The sequence below is a fragment of the Letharia columbiana genome, assembly GCF_014066305.1.
Source record: "Letharia columbiana isolate WasteWater2 chromosome Unknown Sc0000014_s0, whole genome shotgun sequence".
NCBI classification, from domain to species: domain Eukaryota; kingdom Fungi; phylum Ascomycota; class Lecanoromycetes; order Lecanorales; family Parmeliaceae; genus Letharia; species Letharia columbiana.
In genome coordinates this window covers 142501-161222 of record NW_023501053.1, presented here as the reverse complement: position 1 = coordinate 161222, position 18722 = coordinate 142501, and the positions used below count along the sequence as shown (strand labels likewise).

Sequence of the window (18722 nt, the reverse complement as noted above, 5' to 3'; positions counted from 1 at the left end):
CTACCAATTGAGCAACCTAGAATGTACGGAGTAAAGCTTTTTCGCCTCGAAAACATAATCATGGTTATATGACATGATACTATTCGCATCATATGTGGTATATTGCAGTACTATCCTACAGGCTATGCAATGGGAAAACATGGGAAAACATACATGAAATACCAAAAACAAAAAGATTCAAGCCAGGGGTGACGACTCTATCCGGCAAATTCTAAAGAGCCAACATATCTACACAATCATCATCTATCAACGTCGTACATTCCACCATCGTAAATCTTCGTAGAATAGTTACACCCACTAGGAATCGACAGGCTTATATATCAATGCTGACCATATGGGTAACCTTGTTGACGCTGTTGCTGTTGCTGTTGCTGTTGATGATTATACGAAGGTGCATTATGGCCCCCTTGCGGGTAGCCCTGCATATGCCCCATTTGATCGTATGTCATTGGCAATCCGCCGCTGATCGAGCTTTGGTGTGTAGTGTACGATGGTGCGGGGGCACCCATGTGCTGCTGTTGTTGCGAGTATGAGCTTGGTGGACTTCTTTGTTGCTGATACGGAGGCTGCGGAGAAGTCTGTTGCTGGTACGACGCTGGCGGAGGTGAGTGTTGTGTGAACGGGGGCTGTGGAGAAGTCTGCAGTTGCGGGTACGAGCTGGGTGTCGCATTGCCAAATTGGTAAGCATTCCCTTCAATCGGACTAAACGCCTGCTGTTGCTGAGGCACATATTGAAACCCCTCGCCGTTGTCGTAAGGCATCGCACGTGGTTGGGAGGTAGGTGGCTTGAGACCGCCATGTATGTTCTCGGGGCTTTGAGTTGGAGGCTGCGCCTGCTGAGGATGGGTAAAGCCGCTGCTGCTTGCGTTGACCGGGTTGAATTGAGGTGCTGGTGATGCACCGAAGGAGCTATTATAGTCCGACATTGGAGCTTGCGAGTGGGACAGAGGAGCATGCGAGTGCGGCATGGGAAACGGGCTTCCGCTTGCACTTCCACGATGCTGCTGGGCGTAACTTGCGGCCAGGTGTTGTGCATGTCCTGGTGGAGGGTACGTATTTGGAGAGACTCGCTGCTGGTAGTTCATGGTCTGTGGCTCCGTTGCTCCTGCAAAGTAACTGTTCTGAGGTGTCATCGCAGTAAACCCAGTAGGTAATTCACCTACACTTCCCACTGGCATACCAAATGGAGAAATGGAAGAGGAGCTAGTGTGAGTGAACGGACTCTGTGCAGTTGGCGAGATGCTGTTCTGCTGAGAGATCACGCGCTGTTCAATGGGGCTAATGATAGTCTCGGATGTGACCTCTTTCTGCCTCACAACCCCAAGGACCGGCATGCTGATCTGTTCCATGTGCTTGGCGAGATGCACAGTAAGCTTCTTCCAGCTGTTGCAGATATTGCCACAGAACTTGCAAGCTTCGTCTTTGGGGTTCTTTGGCGTCTCATGCCTGCATTCCTCAACAAGCTTCCATACTTGGTCGATCTCGTCGTTGGAGTCCTCCTCATCTCCGTGCTTGACGCGAGCCTTCTGGCTTGACGGACCTCGTACAGCAGGCTTGCCGTTCTTGGTCGTCTTCACCTTGGGCTCAGGAAGCTTATGTTCTCGAACCAAGTGCTGGACGAAATTGTCTTTGCGATAACACTTGTGCGCGCAATCGTTCATGTTGCACATCCACCACTCCAACTGGCGATGCCTTTCATTCTCATGCCTGACCCAATCGGCCTTGCGCTTGAAAGACTTGGGCTCGGCACAAGAGGCGAAGGTGCAGGTGAAAGGCTGGACATCTTCATGGACGTGTTTTGACCAGTCGGATGGCTTGTGGAACTTCTTGACCTTGAAGCATAGCGAGCATTCGAACTCTGCGGGGAGGCGTTTGACAGGTGGCATGGGTACCCCCGGAGGAAACTGTGCAGGGGTAACAATCCCTTCGGCCAAGGCGTTCACGTCCTCATCAGACTGTCCCAGGCCGGCAACCGAGAAACCGGTGTGAGTCGTCTCAGGCTCTCTGCCGCTTGACTTCGATGGCAGATATGTGGGCTCGCCTCCCAACTCGGTGCAATGTTTACCAGATTGACATTTACCTATGCTAAGTGCCTGTGCATGCTTGATCTTGAAATCCATGAGCTTCTTGAACCGTCGTAATTGCTCTTGCGCGATTCGATCAAACATGAATAGAGGTAACCGTGGATTAAGTTGTCGTATATTGGACTTGAAGCCGTCGAGTGTGGGAACGATCGTATCAGGTCGGATGGATAGGTCCATTATGACACCAGCGTCTTCAGCTCCTTCCTCTTCATCTTCGTCCTCAGCGTCCTGAAGGCTAAGGTATGAATCTTCATTCTTGACAGGCGATGCAAGCGATGGTAGCGGGGGTCCTCCTTGCTTGTTCCAAAGTTCAGCTAGACCAAGATCCGTATTTGACGAGGAAGGTCTCTGGAGACCCAGGGCATTCATATCAGTGCGACTCCTGGGACGCTTCAACTGGTTCTTCGGTGTCGGCCACCCAGTAGGAGAAGATGTCGCCGTTGCGCTGACGGAACCGCCGGCGCCAAGAGCGCCAGCCTGGAAGGCCATTGCGGCCACAGCACTCCCAGTGTTGATCCTAGGCGATTTGGGCCTTTTGCCTAAACTCGTCATTCTTTGAAGTCCCTTTGGTGTTTGTGGAATCCCCAGGCTATCTTTGCGGCTTCCAGAACTGTCATTTCTTGAATGTTCCAGCGGTGACGGACGAGCCGCTTGCTGGTTTGATGCATCACTTTCTTCGCGCTTCAACATACTTGCTCTTCTTGGTACGAGCTTTGCAGCTGCTTGCTGAAGAAAGCTACTGCTTCTCTCACGTTTCCCTTTGATCTTTTCGGCAAGCTTTTCATTGAAAGTGAAATGGCGAAATAGGCCCTCGAGGTCTGACTCGCTGAGGCGACGTGTGCCCCACGTAGCAACACGAGAGAGCGTCTCGATATCTCCAGCTCGCTCTTGAAATCTCATGATGGCAGCGTTCGCGGTTTCTGGCTGCGTCTTAATACCAGGGTCTGAACTATCGTAGAGCGGGTCTTGCCATACTTTCGCACGGTAGAGCGGGGGTTGGTTGGGCAGCTCATCGTATACCCCAGGTTTGGCCTCTCCAGGGGTGTCATTGACAGGCTCGCCTAATGCTGTGGTTGGTGGAGGCGAATCGTCGATACTTGCTGCCTCATTCTCATCTTCTTCATCCTCGTCGCCACTTTCCTCATTTATTAGTACTCCAGGTCCAGGTATATGCGCGTCTACAACAGAAGCTTTGAAGCTCTCCAGGTTGGCATGTGACAGGCTCTGAGCTCCCGTACTCCTCGCCCTTTGCCGTTTGTTCGTCTGTGACGGCCTTCGTGGTGCAGCATCATGCGCATCCTCGCTACCCGGCTCGCTACCGGCAAGCCACTCCGCCACATCTGTGTTTTTCATTGCTATCTGCGCATTCTCCTCCTGGTCCCTGAGGTTAGGTAAGTCTATGTTGCTGACTTTAAATCTCGATTCGGGGTCCAGGCCTGATCGGCCACCGATTGACGCGCCCCTACTATGCATATCATCGTCCTCTTCGTAGTCATCCTGATCATTTTGTACAGCAAGGTGTGACGAGGCGCTTCCGGCCCGACTTCGTTTGCTGCCGCTCCGACCTAGCAGCGCCGCTCCCCGAGCTGGGGAGTCTCCTCGGGTATAGCTCTCGATGCGTACAACAGGACTTGGTGGGCGCATGACATGTGGCACAGCAGAGGAGAGGTCGGGGCTTGTGCCTTTCGAACTTTCTGTCAGCGTCGGCGTTGTTTGTTGCACTGCGCTGATGGGTTGAACCTGGTTCGCATTCCCTTGCTGCATGTCATTGATAGAATACCCGGGAGGCATCGTTCCGGGAAATAACTCGTGTTTGGCATATCCTCCCTCCATCGCTGGTGGACTGGCGGTGGCCTGTCTTGATCCAGGTGCGTCGGAATTCGTCAAAACGGGGCTCATAAGATGTGATGAGAGGGTAGCAGCTCCGAGGGAGGTGCGTGTGTAATTAGAGTTGTGTGGGCTGTCGATATCGGCGCTGTCCTGTGGCAGGTGGCTGTTCTGAAACGAGGCCGGATCATTCAAACCGACGTCCTGGTTTGGGTTCTCCAGCAGGCCAAAGTCGTCTTCTAAGTAGAAGCCGCTGCCAAAGTCTGGACTTGTAGTATGCTCGCTCGACCCGCTGTATCCATTGTCCGATACATATGCATTAGGGCTTAAGAAGGCATGAGCAGCATTTGGATTCTCGGATTCCAGTTCGGAATGCGGAGAATCGGGCGAATGGAAGCTGTTGGAGGGAAGGGTTTGTGAGGACAGTTGTAGGTGGTTGTAGTGGTGGGGAGGGGTTTTGGAATGCCGAGGGCTGGCGTCGGCGGCCGTGGAGGTATGAGGCGGTGGTGATGTAGCCTGGTAGGAGTAGTGACTTGGAGAATGATCACCGTCTATTTGGACCAGCTGTTCCTCGCTTGGGGAAGATGGGAAGAATGGGTCGTAGTAGGTTTGCTGGTTGAACCCGACTGGATGGGAGCTTTGACCAGCGGTTGGAGACGTTGAATGCGTGGTAGACATCTTGCCCAGCGGGAGATTAATATGGGTCTAATCGAATCGGTATTTCGATTGGCTTTTCACCAGACCGTTGACCCACTGGACCTATCTCCGCCACCAAAGTGTAGAGAACCCAGGGTTGGGAAATTTTGAGATTGAGAGAACGAGATCAGCATAGGTATGGGGTTCGTATACGAGGCGTCAAAAGGCTGATCTTGGGCCCATTGCTGCAAAAGGCTGGATTCCCATCGAGGTAAGGTGGGAGGTGGATCGCTGTATGAGGCTCTTGTTGGGGACGAGGCTGATTGGGAAAGGTTGGTGGAATGATGATATGCAGAATGTAAGGTAGTGTGATGCTTCTAGAGAGTTGAATGGTTGCTCGCAGAGGCAAGGAATAGCAGTAGTTAACGATGAGGTAAAGTGTCAGGTACGGGGGGTTCTTTTGGTGGGGTCTGGGCTAAGGATATTACAACGCCGCACCCCTGGTCAATGCTGAAAAACATGTATTGAAGGGTAAGAACAATGGCGCTTGTTTGGAGGGGAAGAAATGCCCGAGGGGTTTGTTTGAGATTGATGATCAAATGGATAATGACAGAGCTTGGTTTGAGATTGACCGAGGCAAAGGGACATGCGTTTTGGAGGAGAGCTCGGTGTTGACGAGGAACATACTGCTGCTCTAGGTATGCTATTATTATTGTTACTTACAGTAGAGTAATAAAGAATGATAATAGCTCGCATGCTGGGGAAAGCAAACGAGGCTGAGGCTGCTGCTCCGGCGCATCGGCAAGGCTCAGCGTCTAAGGTCCCTTAAGGGATAGCCTTTCCTCGCTTAAAAGCAGGGACCACCTCAGGGCAGACTTCCGGAATCAGCCCTAGAAGATCTAATAATCCTTTGGGTTCTTTTTTTCACACCTATTGGATCATCGTCGTTGTCATCATCATCATTATCTTCATCTTTTCATCACTTCATCTACCGACCACTTCTTATCCAACTTTCTACTCCCTTCGTATTACTGCGTTGTTGTTATATACGCACATCCATGTCGGCTCTGTTGTTCAGACTCGAGGACTTACGGAATACGTCGCACTTCATTTCCACATACACAGCACAGCCCACTCTTCGTTACGAGTTATACCCAAGTATCAGCAATGTTTCAGGACGATGGTCTACTCTAATATAAAATGAGGCGAAGAGATCTTCTCATCATTACTCTATCTGAACCAAATTTCATCCCTGTACCTGGAATTCGGAAACAGTGCCAAGTGATAAGGATTACATCACTCGTCAATGTGGAACTCAAAAGGCGGAGCAAACCCCTCAATCATCGTGATTCGTGATTCGTGATCCGTGATTACGCATCTCTACAATAAAAACAATCCTCCATGTACTCTTGCCCTCAGGCCTTGAATGACAACGCTCGTGAGAATGCCCGACTCGGCTCGCTTGACATTTCAGGATCCTTGATATCTGAAGGAATGAATTGTTGTTATTAATGGGCCAGCAAGGTAATTTGGAGAACCATGAACTGTACTCACACACCATCATCTCATGTGCTAGGATGTTACAATGTTGGTCCTCTTCTTCCTTCCCTCTCCCCGAGATATGCTACCCTTGGCTTCAATCTCAAATCACCTCGGGTCTCCAGGGCTGGGACATGAATGCGACAGTTGAGAATCTATGGTTCGTGCCGGTAAGATGCTTTGCTCTCTCGTGCTGCCATGTTATCTTTGTTCTCGCCGTCGTGGCCCTCGGCTAGGCCGAGTCTCTCAAAGGACGACGGCCGAGCTGATTTGCTAGAAAGAGGCATTCAACATCTTCACTGCTGCCTTTGGCCTGGCAGGATACGGAGCTCTACTCGCAGTCCTAGATAAGCCAACGGGTGAAACTGCCTTGCCGTGCCCTCAAATCTACGGCTCTTTGCAGCTGGAACTGCCCAAGGACCTGCCCGATGACCGTGTGCGTGTACATTGGCCTGACTAGGCGCAGAGACAGCCGGCCTAGGCTTTGGTGGAATGGCATTGTTACATTTTAGCCCTCACAGGGTACCATGAGTGTCGTCGATAGGCTACGGTTCTCCACGGGTACAAGTGCATCCTTTGATGAAGATATATCATCTGCCATTGAGGCATCCCTTTGTCAAACTTGACGTGCCGGAAGGAGCCCCTCGGCTTTGGCGATCCGTAGGAATTGGTGACACCTTAGCCGGCTTCTGCGTTTTGATGTCAATGTGACTAGGCCCAACACATCTAGAAAATCGGGACGCCTACCATGCCCAAACGCCTCCGTCAATTTCTGCAGCTTACTATTCTGCTCATTCAGCGTCCTAGCCGTGGTCTTAAAGTCCGCAGTCGCCTTCTGGAATTTGAAGCTATCAGCACCCCAACCGGCCTTCAGACGCTCAATCTCCCTCTGCAATCCTAGAACATAGTCCTCTGCCTCGCTGCTATTCCGTGACTGCGAGCTTTGCTTCAGGATGATTTCTTTCTCTCTCTGGTACTGAATCGTCAAAGCTTTCCGCTGTTCGTCCGAAGCTCTCTGGAGCAACGAGCGCTCTTCTTCCCATTTCCGTGTCAGGGTCTCACGCTGTTTATCCCATCCCTCTCTGGCCTGTAGATAAGTCCTGCGCTCTTCGTCGACGACTTTTTGCTTTGCTTCGAGGCTTTCCTCCAAGTCTCGTCGAAGGTTCGCCTGTCTGTCCTCAAGCTCACGCCTCTGTCGAGTCCATCTACTTTCCAGGTTTCGTGTCTCTTCTTCATGTGCTCTCCTCTCTTCAGCCAGTCGTTTTAACAGATTTGCGTCAGCAATGCGGGTATGTGCTTCAAGTTCGTCTTGCATGGCTCTTTGGTTAGTCCTCTGCTCTGCAATCATTCTGTCTCTATCGCGTTTGAAAGTCTCATTCAGCGCTGCCTCATACTCCTGATATTTCCGTCCTGCTTCCTTCTTCTCAGCGCGTAAGGTTTCGTTCGCCGCTTGCAATGCCTCATTATGCTTCCCTCCTGCAGTCAATCTATGTTGGAGCTCTTTGCACCGCTTTTCTAGGTTGCGTGTGTCCAGCTTCAACCGAGTAATTTCGGTTGAATGATCCTTACTCATTAGATGAAGATCCTTTTCCGTCTGCACGATGCGAATTTCGAGCTGTCGTACTTCAGCAGCTTTCCGCGCTTCCTGGTCACGTATATGAAGCTGGCTGGCTTCTAGCATGCCGCAAGCCTCATGATGCAGGCTCATGAGAGCGTGGAGGTCAGGTATTGCGCATGAAATGCGGTGGAACAATGCCATTGTGCTATCATCCGGTCTTTCCCCAATCGAGATTGGACCTCTGTCCCACTGACCCTGGTATGTCGAGATAGGAGGCTGAGGTGCTTCAGGCGGGTTGATGTGTGGCGGATGATGGCGGCTCGGCGGTCCGTACTCGGAATATTGAGAGAGGGCTTGAGAAGTAGGTGCATGCTGAACAGGGGGCGGGCCGATGGCTTGCTGTGTAGGAAGATACGCGAACTGTGGAGAATAATGCAATTGTTCTCCGGATGGCCCGACACCGTATGGCAATGGTGCTGAAGCTGGGGCTTTGACTCTAGAGACTTGTTTCGAGTCTTCTGACTTCAGTGAGGCGGATTTCTTCTGCTGCTGATCTTGGCCCGAAGGTGCTGGCTGCGAAGACGTTCCAGATAAAACAGTTTTGACAGACTCGGAGGACGATTTGCGAACTAAAGTTGCTGTGTCTGAGCTTGAAAGTAGACTCGAAGTTTTAGGAGGGCTTGGCTTCGCCTCGGCTGGTTTCGTGTCGGCTGGCTTCGTGTCGGCTGGCTTCGTGTCGGCTGGCTTCGCGTCGGCTGGCTTCACGTCGGCAGGCTTCACGTCGGCAGGCTTTGCGTCGGCAGGCTCCTTCGACCTTTCGGCTCGTGGGGTTGGTTGAGAAGATGCTGGGTCTGAAAGGTCAACAATAGACTCACAGTAAGGTGCTAAATAAGGCTGTACTGAGGCAGGGAGGAGGTGCTGCATTGTTGGCGATACTAACGTAGCAGAGGTTGATATGTTTGAGATCGATCTGTTCATTGGAGAAGTCGTTGATGATGGCGAGTCTGGGCCCGATTCCGGCAACTCGGGTAACTGATCCAAGCTTACACTTTGTTGGCTGAGGTCGGATGTCTGCGTCGAATAGTCCGGTGGCACAGGTGTTCGACTGCTTGAAGCTGATGGATCTCGATATTTCCTGCTACTACTGCTCGAGATGACACTTCGGTTGTCTTTCACATCGGGCAACTGATCCAGGTTCGCATTTTGAGGCGTGTATTCGGATAGCTGCGTCGCAGAGTCTAGCGGTACAGGCGTGCGGCTGCTTGAAGCTGATGAATCTCGATGCTTCCTGCTGCTGGTACTTGAGATAAGACTCCTGTTGTCTTTATCCTTGTCCTTATCCTTATCCTTGTTCGTTCTGCGAACACGCATAGGCCGGCCGTGAGTATCATATTCTATGCCTGGGTTGGTTGGCATGACTAACCAACGCCCTGCGCTGTAGTCAATACTAAATCTCAGCCTTGGAATTCACCTGGCTTACTGCTGGCTAGCACTCTGGATTTCTTTTGGGAAAGGCACTTCCCGAATATTATACCGTGCAAACAAGGCAACAGATCGATAAAGAATTTGGATGCGCAGAGCGCCAGTTAATCATGGATTCAAAGATATGGCGAGCAGAGACCGTTGCGCCAATGTGAAAGTGGTAGAGTTATCGTGAGAAAAGAAAAGAAGTAGGCAAGCAAGCAGGAAGGGGATGAGTAAGATCTTGTCCGGGTGCAAAGCAGGGGAATGGAGGTATGGAATGCTCTGGATAGTGCAAGCCATTTGGAAGAGGGTGAAATGAGCCTCTGAGACGGAGTGACTAACAGGCGACACGTATTTCAGGCAAAGCCGATGGTGTTGTAGACATTTATCATGAGCAAATAGTAAAGAGAGAAATCGCTCGTACCGTAGTCGGGGTCAGGCATTGGAGATTACATACGGTAAGTACGAGAGGAAAGGAAAGGAAAGAAAGGAAGAAAAAATTGACTTGATTGCCCAAAGGCATCTGGTGCAGGATGCAAGATGCAGGATGCTGCATGTTCAATGCAAGTTGGTCTAGAAATGGCATCCGGTGGCTTTGGGTCGGATAATGTACATGTGCCTATGCTGAATGGATTACCAGTCGATTTGGCGAAGTTGGGCAGCAATACCGCACGCTATCTTTCCCTCGTGCACTGAACCACTTATCAGCACCACCAGCCTTTCATCAAGACTAAAGTACCGGTTGGTAGGTAATCTTACCTACCTACCTACCTTACCACCATCGTTCTCTCGGCCGAATGACAACAAAGGCATCAACGCCCCGCGGCGCATGGCCATCCTGAATCCTCCAATGTCCTCAATCCTCACCAGAAAAAGAATGTCCGAGCGTACAGAAACGTGGAAGATTGGAAGATGGGAAGATGGGAAGATGGAAAGATGGGAGCATTGATTGTTATTCAGAATGATGGAGAAGGTTCAGGCAAGAGGCCAGCGGCATCGGGCCTTTAGCGCCCTTATCTCCTACCTTACTTGCATACACATGCGCACTGCTCGATTCTCCAATAAATTTGGAAGCAGTCTGGGCAGATGAAATCGCCGTGTTAATCCATGTGATGATCCTGCTTTCCCAAGGGCTGAAATATCATAGATAGATCAGAAGCATAGTAGTGTAACAGTGTCCCGAAGATGATCTAGGTATAAGGTATTGTACAATAGAGTACGCGTACTAGTACTCCCCACCCACCAAGCTCACTCAACCCGGAGCACCCTGGCCCCTCGTCGTTTGGCCGTTTTCTTTTTCTTGTTGCCTTTGTCGAAAGCAACCGCGCTGGCATGATCTCGACCCACGTTGTCAAGATCCTTGACCTTGTAGATCCGGATGATCCAATTCTCACTCGTAAATGCTTCCTCCAAAGTACTCAGCTGAGGACCGTCAGCAGGGAGCTTCGACCCTCGCACCCGGTCTTGCGCCTGCCCAGCCGGGAACAGAGCGTTGTAGTTGTAGTATGACATTTTGTACCTAAATTCCGTTAGCGACTCGTGCGGAAACACGCATCGTGCTGAAGCCTACATCAAGCTGTTCCGCATGGTTGGGGTAGCCTCGTCATCAACTCGGTATTCGCCTCGGGCGGTGAAGTAGTTACGCTCGTTGATTTCTTCGGGCCAGATACCTTCAGAAATGCGAACCATCCATAGAAACTTGTTAATGTCGTCACCGGAGTAGCCCAAGAGACCCCCAAAGACGACCAGCACATAATCGACGTCATGTTGTCGGAGAATCGGGTAGCTGACTTCCTCCCTAGAACTCATCGCCTTTCCGACAGTCGCGATGTGCGTGTTGTTCCACGTGTTGTTATCGACCAGCGTGGGTCTGTCTGCCATGCCACCAATCTGATAGCCGTAATCCCACCAGGACATGATCTTGGCCTTGTCCGCAGTGTTCTGTCGAAGCCAGTAATAGGCTTCGCGGTAATCATCAATAATGTGCTGACTTCCATCAGGGAGCTTGCTGGCAAGCACAACAGACGGAGAAGAGTAAGCGTTCGAGGTGACCCAAGTGCAGTGGAGCACGAATAACAATAGATACGTCGTCACTGCTCCAACGACGGAGGCTTTGGATATGTACGAGTAGATACCTAAGATGGGATTCCGCGTCGATCTCAACGAATCTTTGATCATATCGGTGGTACTTTTGACGCTGTCACCACGGGCCTGACCGTTAGATTGAGGCTCCTTTGGGATCGGATTCTCGGCCACGAGGTAGGTGTCCAGAATGCTTGAAAGTGCTAGTGCAGCCGCAATGCAAACGACCGGCGTCAAGGTCAGCATCAGACGAACCATGACGCCAGCAAAATAGCTGGCCAAGACTGCGTATATGACAACAAAAACATGCTCATCCTTCAGCTGCTGGAAGCACATGTAGACGCCGGCGGGGAAGAGCCAAATCATCAGGTTGAGGTCGAAGAAGAATGCAGGCCATGCGGTTGGCTGATGCTCAGACACCGAGGCAATAATTGGAATGTGGATCTTTGCGTAGCCAGTGTCCCAAAGCGAGTAGAAGCGACCGCTCCACGGAGCTATGACTCCCGAGACCGTCAGGAGAACCAAAACACCCATAGACACTACAAAAACTACAAAGATCAAGCCCCGAAGTAGGGTCTGAAACTGTTTGTTGGGAACTTGCTGGCGAATGAACTCCACAAAGGCCACCAGTTGGAGAAGGCCGAAGACACCTGGAACAGTCAGTCTATTGCCACAGTCTTCATCCTTGAGCCCAAATTTACCTAGTGCCGACATATGGTCGCTGCTTCTAATGGGCAAAAAGCCGACGAATGGAACCTGCATGCTGGCCAAGGTGCCGAGGGCAAACCATGTGCTGTAGCTTACGTAAAGTCTGGGACTGTATCTTCCCATACATATGAGCACAAACGTATGAAGTGGCAACAAATTGGTAATGAAGACGTAGCCGCCCCATGCTGAGACCATGTATCCATAGAACAGAGCGGTCAGCGCTCCCCACATGGCCGAACCATTTTTGACGGACTTGATCCATAAGAAGAAGGTGAACACGAGCAGAAAGATGGCAATAGCCTCATTGTCGTAACTTCCAGCAACGGATCTTGAGATGTATCCAGGTGTGATGCCCATAAAGACAGCTGCAAGCAGACCGGCAGACGGAGAGGTCGTCATTTCCGACGTGATCAGGTATGATGCAAATGCGGTAAGACCAGAGAATCCAGGAGCTAAAAGGACGCATATGTTTCGGATATCGACTGGCATTGACAGGAGTCGGAGGACGTGGTAGATGATACCACTGGTGACCATAAGCCCAGGATATAACGTGCCACCAGTGACACGTCCCAGTGGATGCCATGTTCCTAAAGAAACAGGACATGTCAGCCACTGCTGCTGTAGGTATGGGGTCTGGCTTTTCGGCCAACTTGCAACGTTCGCAGACACCCTGTATAGGGAATGATGCTGCGCAAGAGAGTGGAAGCCTCACGATCATCAAACCAGTCCCAGAAGCTGTAAAATCCATTCTGTACAAGATATTTCGTCGCTCGAAAATTGAACCAGGGATCGACTGCCTTCAATCAGCGCTTATATGCCAGAATGCCATCTGGATCTCTCGCCAGATTTCTAGGCTCTTGGGGGCAGACGAACATTCGTGAATGATGCTCTCAAACCCTACAACGCATGTATGTCAGCTAATGCGCTCCGGAAATGCTTGACCAAGCTATCTGGATACTCTTTCACACTGAAAAGGTGAAGACTTACGTATCACACTGAACAAACGACTCGCGACTGCAGCAGCAGCAATTGTGCACAGAATGATCAATCGAAGAAGGCCCCTGGTATTTCGACCGGTATCGCCCTTCAAGAATGGTTCTAAGACTTCCACTGCCATGTCTGATGTGGCACGCCAATAATGTTTGGATTGCAGCAAGAAGTCCCGAAATGCTCAAAGAACAGATCATGCTCTGCGGCTCCAAATTTAAGGTTGCCTCTCTGCTGTCCCCGGCGGCCGGCCCCCCGAAGTTAAAGGTCAAACTTTTCTCCTAAAGTACGCAGCCAACCAATTCTTCCCTTACTCGTCCCCCCCATCTCTAGAAGGCTGGTGCTGCTGCCCAGAGATACCAATCGATTTTTGACACGCTCATCTTGTGGTTTTGCTGTCTCCCTATCTATATCTATGCGTTGGTGAGGCCGGAAAATCCATAGTAAAACCCCTTTGTAGCACCAGTGGTGCCAGCATCCTCACCAACGCCAACAAATTGGGCTCCTTCTGAGTGCTTCGAAAACTTTGGACACTACGCAGCTGATCATGAAAGTGCGCAAAGTTCCGCAGTCTACCAACAGTCCCAATCTCTGTTCATCCCATGATTGCCGTGCATGAGCATGCCTGTCCGGCTATCCATCGCCCTCCAACCAAACTATGAGACTTGCAGTCAGAGCCACCATGGGCATGCCTATACCTACCTTTCGCGGAAAGAAGTCGAGAAACTCATTCCTCTGGTAGCCAAGGCTACCGAATGTTGACTACCTATGCAGTCCTAGGCAAACCCGCCAATGTTCGGTCCAACTTAGCTTTCCCCTTTCACCCGATAGCTACCTCTGTACTCCGTCTCTAGTGGGGCTGCAACCCAAGGAACGCCGAATACCAATTGAGAGAAGACAGCGTCATCTGCACCGCCTTGCTTTTTACATTGCTGACGAGTATAAGAGCGCGCAAGTCTCTCCATCCTACTGGGGTCGCACCTGAAGCGATGAAGGGGAGCGCGTGATGGTGTAGAGATGCCTTCAGAATGGGCAATTTTCTGTCTAATTGATTATAGTCCAATACAGAGGCGAGGCGACCAATTGGAGAGAGAAGGAAGAGCTAACGCTGCAAGTGGTGGCATGACTTGCTCAAGCTTCTCATGCAGCTAGAGAAGCAGCGCTCGTTCTTACTGCTGTAATCTTCGGTCCTCCAGAAAGCGGCGTAGATCATGGAAGACCTACTGGTTAGTGGTCGCAGTCACCATCACCCGTGGTGCCTGTACGTTGTCACTGCAGATATTTTGCTTCGTCACCAAAGGACCTCAGCCTTGCCCAAACTGCTTGGCTACCCTGTAACGACGCCCGGCCGCTATGCGGCGTTTTCCTGACTGGCCGCCTCACTGTCTTCCCTTCGTCCATCCATACACAATCTGCAGGATGCTGTGCCAAGTTTCGCTGGGCTTTACTTCTTCGGTCAGACTGCCTCACAAGACCGGGTGTAGTTGCAACTTGGGATAAGATCCTACGAAACGCTCAAATGCGAACACTTTTCCGCCTTGAAACCTCAGCTTTCTCTCGCCTTGACATCACATCCTGTAACCATACAATCGTGGCTTGTCCCTGTCACCCAACCGTTCATGTATGCTTATTGCTTCCATCTAGCAAATGGTGCTGTTGCAAGTCCGCTTTGCTGATCTTCAATGTTGCCCATCTAGACAAGCGGTCGTTGAGAGCATCACTAATGCTCCGTTCTACTTCTCTGCAACGCCCGCCGGTCGCTATAACTATGTCAGACCCCGAACTCATGTCCTACTTGGAGGGGATGAAGAAAAAGTTCTGGAACGAACGTCGGCACCTTCAACAAGACGAGATCAAGCTGCAGTGGGCAGCCAGGGCAGCTCCATACACCAGCATGCTCCTCGACACCGAAGCTCCAATACAACCATTAGAGCTCACCTCAACCCAGGGACACCAGATGGCCCGCCAATCCACTTCCAAATCCTGGTCGGAAGCTGCGTCGAGGAGGCGTGCATCCGTACGTACCCATCTACACCTGGCCCCTTCCATCCTTGAGGGAGCTGACGCTGGTATAGGAGGCCGTCACTCCTCTCGAACTTGGTCAATGCTATTATAATGCTCCTTCGTCAGAGCCGATGTCTAGGAAACGGGCCAGGACTTCACAATATGGACCTGAAATCGCTGCCGAGAATGCAATTAGTCCTCCATCACTCGACACTAATCCTTGGCAGCTCGACAGCAATGCGCCATACTGCGGATACACCAACACTTCCACATCTGGACCCAGCTTCAAAGCCCGACGAACATCTGCAGGACGCATGCCTATAAATATACCAGAGGACTCTCCCAACATCAGGATATACGAGCCCGCAGAATACATTCAGCAATCTAGGGCTTTCACATCGTCTAGCTATGCAGCTAATACACGATCTCCAAGCAGTTTCAACAATCACTGCATTCCTCTATCATCCCTTGAACTGCCGTCGCCTTTTTCAGTCTCTCCAACGACGACAGTGTCGGAGAGGTTCACCAATACAACCCCACCTACAAGCGCCGCGATGAGTCGAGAGGATAGTCTCGCTGCCTCGTTTTGTGGGGCCTTTGGCATGATGAGAGCTAATTCCGGAGTTTCAGAGATCGATTCAGGCCAGCAGATGTACCGGCAAGACTCATGCCACGGCCTCCCCCTTAAATCTCTCTCTCCTGACGAACAAGGAGTCGGCACACCTTTCGATCAGTCTCTATATTTTGCTCACGCCGAGGGAACGGCGATTGAAACCTCACCAGCTTCAATGCTTGCTGTGGAGCAGCTGCAGCTGCATGCGACCTTGGAGCTTGACACGGAAATGAAACGAGACGTTTCATCATGTTCCATCCCTACTGTGGAACAAATACAATCGCTTCCAACCATGGAGCTTCACACGAAGATGGTAAGAGATGCATCATCCGACTCTAACATATCATCGACTTCTCGGATTTTTCGCCGGAGCCAAGAACAGATAGCTCAGGCCGCACGCCCGATCGCGCCAAAAGACGTAGCCGAGAGGCCAGCGTCCAAGCAATCGTCCCTGTCTGGTAGCCAAGACATGCTTCGCCAACGGTCAGCGCCCGAAGCGAAGGTTTTGATTCCCAAACTCCAATACAGCCGACAAACCAAAGAGAAGCTCAAATGTGAAAGGTGCAACAAGAACCCTGATGGTTATCGGGGGTCTCATGAACTTCATCGCCATATGGCTCTTGACCATAATTCTTTCCGCACGGCTTGGGTATGCGTCGATATATCGCCAGACGGATTCCTTTCCGGTTGCGCAGCTTGTGAGTCTAAGAAGCCATACGGGCAAGACTACAACGCTGCGGCCCATCTTCGACGCTTCCATTTTCATCCAAAATCCGAAGTCCGTCGGACCAATGTGGATCCTGAGGAGAGGCGAGGGGGCAAAGGTGGGGGAAAGGATCCTCCAATGAGCGAGTGTAGGCGGTGGATGAGAAAGATCAAGGTGCGCGGAAAGGATTACATGGCGGTCGCTGACAGCGCCGTCGATGGTGCTGGCGATGATGCGGCCGAAGATGATGAAGAGTCCAAGGAGGAGCAAGGAGAACAAGATGAGGTGGTAGAGGACCTCTTTTTGCCTGGGAACGTCCAGAAAAACGACGAAACCTTGCAATCACACGACGGCGCTGTCGGTCAGCACATCTCTGCCCCTCCTCTCGACGGCGCAAATCGTCTCGAGCTAGCTATGACTAACGATCGGCAATTCACCCTTCAAGGTGTCGATATTCCTTTCAGTCGATCAGGCTTCCAGTCGGGCTTCGAGACGTCTTTCGGGACATATTTTGACAGCAACGCAGCAAGCCTTACTACTCCCAGCATCAACCTCTCTTACTCCCGCCCGACATTATCCTCGTCAGCCCCAGCTGCATCTTCTTTTCTGGCAAGCAACTCGGCAGGCTCTACGCACGCCCACGACAACTTCGCCAGCAGCACCCCCGTTTCACTTGATATGCCTTCAGCCATGAGCACAACGAGAAGTGCTCATACTCTGGAAGATCTAAATGCCTTCCAAGATTCGTACATCCCGGGTAATGTCTCGTACGGGATGCCTTCGCCGAACAATCCACACTATGGATTGCTCGACTTCCCTCCGTTCCCCTGAGTTGATTTGTCTTCTTTGAGTGACTTCTATGCCTTTTCTTGATACCCATGCAAATCTCACAAATTCCATACTTGTCAATATCAGTCTTGCGGGAAAGCTGGTGGCTTTGTTGATAGGACTGAGTGGCTGGTCGAAATGGTGTAGGTGATTGGCAGCTTCATTTGAATCCATGGTCGTTGGGGATTCGGTTGTATCGTTTGCTCTTTCCTTGGACACTCATCATGCTCTACAACTCATGATGAAACGTCTGACGTTTATCGGGTCAAGCTTGCGTGCGCTTTGTCACGGAAGTCTGAACGAGTAGTTATTCAGTACAAGTATTCTGGAAACAACATCTTCCTAGCTTGATGTATAAGAAATCAAAGACTTATACATCTTGACACCAAAACAGATGCAGCCTTCACTTGGTTTACCAATTGAGCCTGCATACTCATTCATTCTACTGGATGGTATTGCTTCTTCGTCACGGTCGAGCACTGCCACTGTACACTAAATCTAAAAATGATCAGTGTGGCAAATGACAGTCTCATTCGCAGCCTTAAGAATCAACAAATGCGCGGCTCCCCTGTGGCTTAGCTTTGCCTAGAAGCTCTATCAGGAGGAGTGTAGGTATAAGTAGAATGGACGTCTCTAAAGAAACCGACGACCATGCTGTTCAAACTCCTCTGTATTTATTGAAACCACTTAGGCCTCCTGCATCTCAGACTCTGACCTTACCTTGCCTGTTTATTAGAGTCTTAGAAGGTTCACTGGACCAATGTGAATCAAATCAGGTGGTTGCAGGTGAAATTCAACACGGTGAAATATCGGCCCGGTCGGCGCTGCCACATCTTTTACTCCGCCCCCCCTCGACCGCCTCACAATAACTCTTCAACCCACGGTACTGCAACACAGCTACATCAATCACTAGACATCCGTACCTCATCCAGAGAGACTTCTAAGTGAACGCCTCTCTGTTGAGTGCATACTTAAAGACAGACACTCCTTGAACCGTCAGTACTTACCTGTGGGACCGGCCTCAAAATCGCCGGTTGCAGCAGCCATTGTTATGAGCGCATACAGCTGACACCTATCCAAGTCATCACACCTCTCACATCGTCCAGACCACTGTACAAAATTCAAAATGGCAAGCCAAGGTTACTACAACCAGGGCCCTCAGTATCCTCAGCAAAGGTGCGTGGTCTCCTCTGCTCGCTGTCCGCTGCAGTATTTGGTCAGGACAGCTACATCTCAGTCGCGCCCATAGCAATGAGCTCAATGAATGCATCAAAGAAACATCTAGACTGACTTACAATCCCATCCAGCTACGGCGGCGGCTACCCTCCTCAGCAAGGCTACCCCCCCCAGCAATATGGTGGATACAACCAAGGTCCTCCGGTAGGTGCCCCATCGTTCCTCGCCTCACGACGTCGCCTGGGGAGACTTGGCGCCAAGCATACCAGCGCAATGTACTAGTTGGGAAAAAAATTCAAAAAATGCAGATGGGAGGCTGACATGATGGAATTTACTAGATGCAATACCAGCAAGGCCCACCCCAGCAGGTGGTCGTGAGGCAAAAGAAAAGCCGCGGATGCTTGGAAGCTTGGTAGGTCTACCTGCCATCATGACGCCGTTTCCTTCCATTCTCCAACCGTTCCTCCGTTGCCTACTACCCAGTTCAATCAACTCTGCAGCTTTTGGCAG

At 51.0% G+C, this 18722-nt stretch overlaps 5 protein-coding genes across 5 annotated transcripts in view; 2 read left to right on the top strand and 3 right to left on the bottom strand.

Annotated features, from left to right (window-relative positions):
- Positions 1 to 320: 320 nt before the first annotated feature.
- On the bottom strand, positions 321 to 4589 carry HO173_005276 (uncharacterized protein; the record flags this gene model as incomplete). The annotated part of the gene is made up of 1 exon (XM_037307194.1): positions 321 to 4589. One exon carries the CDS (start codon positions 4587 to 4589, stop codon positions 321 to 323), a length of 4269 nt encoding a protein of 1422 aa, XP_037165834.1.
- Positions 4590 to 6764: 2175 nt separating this feature from the next.
- On the bottom strand, positions 6765 to 9060 carry HO173_005275 (uncharacterized protein; the record flags this gene model as incomplete). The annotated part of the gene is made up of 2 exons (XM_037307193.1): positions 6765 to 6775; positions 6834 to 9060. 2 exons carry the CDS (start codon positions 9058 to 9060, stop codon positions 6765 to 6767), a joined length of 2238 nt encoding a protein of 745 aa, XP_037165833.1.
- A 1296-nt stretch (positions 9061 to 10356) lies between these two features.
- Positions 10357 to 12432, bottom strand: HO173_005274 (uncharacterized protein; the record flags this gene model as incomplete). The annotated part of the gene is made up of 2 exons (XM_037307192.1): positions 10357 to 10627; positions 10679 to 12432. The coding sequence occupies 2 exons, from the start codon at positions 12430 to 12432 to the stop codon at positions 10357 to 10359; spliced, it is 2025 nt and encodes a 674-aa protein (XP_037165832.1).
- A 47-nt stretch (positions 12433 to 12479) lies between these two features.
- HO173_005273 (uncharacterized protein) lies at positions 12480 to 17039 on the top strand (the record flags this gene model as incomplete). Its single annotated transcript, XM_037307191.1, has 3 exons — positions 12480 to 12522; positions 14583 to 14902; positions 14961 to 17039. The coding sequence occupies 3 exons, from the start codon at positions 12480 to 12482 to the stop codon at positions 17037 to 17039; spliced, it is 2442 nt and encodes an 813-aa protein (XP_037165831.1).
- Positions 17040 to 18162: 1123 nt separating this feature from the next.
- HO173_005272 (uncharacterized protein) overlaps positions 18163 to 18722 on the top strand; it is a gene marked incomplete at both ends in the record, with an annotated part of 712 nt that continues 152 nt past the window's right edge. The window contains 3 exons of the mRNA XM_037307190.1: positions 18163 to 18212; positions 18344 to 18416; positions 18551 to 18624. Of these exons, the coding sequence (XP_037165830.1) occupies positions 18163 to 18212; positions 18344 to 18416; positions 18551 to 18624 (197 nt within the window). The remainder of the gene's footprint in view (positions 18213 to 18343; positions 18417 to 18550; positions 18625 to 18722) is intronic.